This window comes from Gossypium arboreum, chromosome 1 (assembly GCF_025698485.1).
Source record: "Gossypium arboreum isolate Shixiya-1 chromosome 1, ASM2569848v2, whole genome shotgun sequence".
Classification (NCBI taxonomy): domain Eukaryota; kingdom Viridiplantae; phylum Streptophyta; class Magnoliopsida; order Malvales; family Malvaceae; genus Gossypium; species Gossypium arboreum.
In genome coordinates, this window is record NC_069070.1 from 9,849,930 (window position 1) to 9,853,437 (window position 3,508).

Consider the following 3,508-nt stretch of genomic DNA (forward strand, 5'->3'; position numbering starts at 1 on the left):
TCGGCTCATATTTAAAATGGATCTAATTTTTTGCCCAAACCCATTTTTTTGGCATAATATTTTTGCCTAATTCCTCCTAAATTTCAGACTGACCTTTAGGCCTGGACGAGTAATCCATCCATAAACAGGTCTAGAGAGTAGGCACTTGGTTCCCAAAAATGATTTTTTTTTCAATTTAGTCTTCTTATAAATAGATAGATTATAAATTAATATATAGTGAAATTGCACTTTCGCCTTTTCATAATGAAATTTTTTAATTCAAATTAATATATAATGAAAATTTTTAATTCAAATTAATATATAATAATAAAAAATTAACAAATGTCTTTAAGATAATAAGAAAATTAACAATAAAATAAATTTTATACAATATCCAAATAATAACAACAAAATAGTAGCAACATAATAGTAAAATGGTAGCAAAATAGGAAGAAAATAACATTAAAAAAGATGTAGATTATTTTTGTCCTTTAGTAAATTCGGGTCGGGCCGGGCCCGAGCTAAAAATACATTATCCGAGGACTAGCCTATTTTTTAAATGGGCATGATTTTTTTTGTCTAAACCCATTTTTTGAGCTTATATTTTTGCCCAAACCATCTCATATTTCGGGTGAGCCTTCAGGCCGGGCCGGACCGGGTAGCCCGGCCATGCACACCTCTAAATTCGAACATCTAATCTGATCCCCCAAACAAAATGTGACAAAACAATGATCATTTGTTGTGTTGAGGAAGACCGCCAAGTCAACCGCCCGATTGTGTACTGCACAAGTACTTGTCAAGCAAACAACTTTTTTTTTTTTTTTGAAATTTTGAAATTTTAATTTGATCATAATTGACAAAACAATGATGTTTTAGACTCCTCTACTCAGTCCTTTGCTTCCTTTACTCTTCATAGAATCAGTGCTTTTAAGACTGTTGTTCCTTTGCTTCTTTTTGGTAAAGCTTTTCTCTCCAGCTACCATTGTTTCACATGCCAGTTTTCTAGTTTATTTTGCAGAATTTTGGGCTCTCTTTTTTTTCCCAGTTTCTGCTTCTGGTTACTTTTTGTCTCAATAATTCTTCAATAAGATTGTTATGTTTTTTTTTTTCAGAAATTTAAACTTGAACAAGTGTTTCTGTTTCAATGAGAACCCAAAACATAATCATAAAGTACAGTTTTGAATTTACAAGCAAATTGCAAGTTTTATCCATTTCTAAGAACAATGTTTTGGGATTGCCTTTCTTTATATGTTTTTTTTAGTCAAACCCTCATTTTAAGTTAATAAGCTTCCAGAGCTTAATTTTTATGATTCTAACAATCAATCCTCTGAAAATCCAATTATTAACAAGTCTAAAATTGTATCTAACCTTTTTAAGTTTTCATTTAGATTTGGGGATAATTGTTTTACTATGCAGTTTTATTTTGCAGGGATCAGGACTAATTCAAGGGTTTGATGACAGTTTTTCCATCAGAAAAACGAGGCCGGAACCGGAACTGCCGACCATGGACGACGACACCGTTATCTGCTTGAAAGTTGTGGTAGACAAGACAAAGGATAGAGTTGTTTTTGTTGAATCTGATGACAAGTTTGTTGATATTCTCTTCAGTTTCTTGACAATGCCAATGGGAACTATAGTTAGGCTCACCCGGAATCGACGACCGACAACGAATATAGGATGTATGAATAACTTATATAACAGCGTCGAGATTCTCGATGCTCTGTATCTTCGAACGAAAGCCTGCAAGACCATGTTGCTGTACCCGCGAAACGGAGCAGCTGCTCAATGCAAGAACCTGAAACTGGCAATCCATGATGGTGCATCCCTAAGATATTTTCTTTGCTCAAGGACTGGTTGTCGCAATTCAGGTTATAAGTTACTAAGTCATTATCCAGATGCTATTTGTTGGTGCGGAGAGCGAATGTATTCGGCAGATTTGGTCGAGAATAAAACTAGGAGAGTAAGTTCTGATGACAAAGACCGAGGAGTGTTTGTCAAAGGACCGATTCGACTGATGATAAGCGATGAATTGCGTATAATGCCTCCATCAACTGCGGCAAGCTTTTCTCTGTTTTCTGAGCTTGGGATCGAGGACATGAGTGTCGTCGATGATAGGACTTTTTCGATGGGAAAACTCGAGGTGATTACCAACTAATGGTATACTGATCTGTTTATGTAATAATACTTGGTCCTAAAATTGATTTATCTCTTGTCTTCTTTCAGGCTTTAAACTTGCTCAAGTGTTTGCTAGTATCAAAGACACCTTTGACTGAAGCTCTGTTAGATCATATCCCAGTTCTTTCGCTAAACGATACCGAAGATCTCGAACGGGTAAGCATCGGAAGACTAAAAGGGGAGGCATCGAATGAGGATGGGAAGATGTATGTGAAACTCATGGTGAGTAAATCCAAGAACAGGGTTTGCTATTGTGAAGCAAGTGAAAATTTTGTTGATTTGCTCTTTAGTTTCCTCACTGTTCCACTCGGTTTTATAGTAAAAGAAATGCAAAAGGGCAGTTCAACAGGCTGCATAAATCACCTATACGATAGCATTCAAGATCTTGATGCTAGGAACTATTTAGTATCCAAGGATACAACCGCAATGCTGACCAGTCCAAAGCTTGCTCCTGGTTTTAGATATGAAGGGCAAGCATTAGACATTGAAGAATACATGCATCAACCCTACTATCTCACACGGTCCCAGAACATACTAATGCCAACTTCAGATGAGACACTTATCCCTCCCGGTGAAACGGTTTATTCTTCGGCTTTAACTGTCATGGACCCAAAGTCCCATCACAATGACAATTCAAGTAGTACTGGGTTCATAAAAGGACCTGCAATGTTCACCATAACAGATGATCTCATCATATCTCCATTGTCCTCAGTCACAGGTCTTTCTGCTGTAAGGAAATTGAAGATACCTTTCACGGACATCGAAGAACGAGTCGTGTATGTTGGCAAAGAGGAAGTATGTTTCAACACATCAAGTTCATTGCAACCATAACAGATGATCTTATCATATCTCCAGTTGTCCTAACTTTTTTATTTTCTTCCTTCCTTGCCAGGCTTCATGTCTAATGGTGGCTGCTCTCATCTCTGAATCCGCTCTGACAAATACCTTTCTACTTAAAGAGATGGAGCAAGGATCTTAATCAAGTGCAATTTCAATCCAGAATCATCCATGGATACAATGTTTGCTGTCAGTTCATGCTTTATTGTGATCTTAATGCATATAGGGGCTTTTTTTTTATCAAAATAATATAAAAAATTTTATTTACATGGTTGTGGATTATTTATGAAATTGGATGTTTTCTATTGTGTTTCATGCCTTCAATGTGTCAGACGACACTACTTTAAACTCCACATACTCATTAACTAAACATTATTAGTGAAAAAAATATTTTTTTAAAATGGTGCTACCAATATATCATGCTAACACTAAAAAATATGAGTATTTTTCTTAAATACAAAATAAATATCATACGAAAAATAAAATCATTTTTTTAAAGTGAAATGTGTCAAGCAAC

The 3,508-nt window shown here is 35.6% G+C and overlaps 1 protein-coding gene across 8 annotated transcripts; it reads left to right on the forward strand.

Moving 5' to 3' along the window:
* Positions 1 to 668: 668 nt before the first annotated feature.
* Positions 669 to 3,304, forward strand: LOC108482151 (uncharacterized). 8 transcript variants are annotated; one of them, XM_053027810.1, is made up of 4 exons: positions 669 to 768; positions 1,409 to 2,119; positions 2,203 to 2,949; positions 3,047 to 3,304. In XM_053027810.1, exons 2-4 carry the CDS (start codon positions 1,484 to 1,486, stop codon positions 3,131 to 3,133), a joined length of 1,470 nt encoding a protein of 489 aa, XP_052883770.1. In that variant the 5' UTR covers positions 669 to 768; positions 1,409 to 1,483; the 3' UTR covers positions 3,134 to 3,304. The 8 variants fall into 8 exon arrangements, with proteins under 8 accessions (XP_052883770.1, XP_052883843.1, XP_052883830.1 ...); XM_053027883.1 differs by having other exon boundaries at positions 680 to 757; XM_053027870.1 differs by having other exon boundaries at positions 692 to 768; positions 1,396 to 2,119.
* Positions 3,305 to 3,508: the final 204 nt, after the last annotated feature.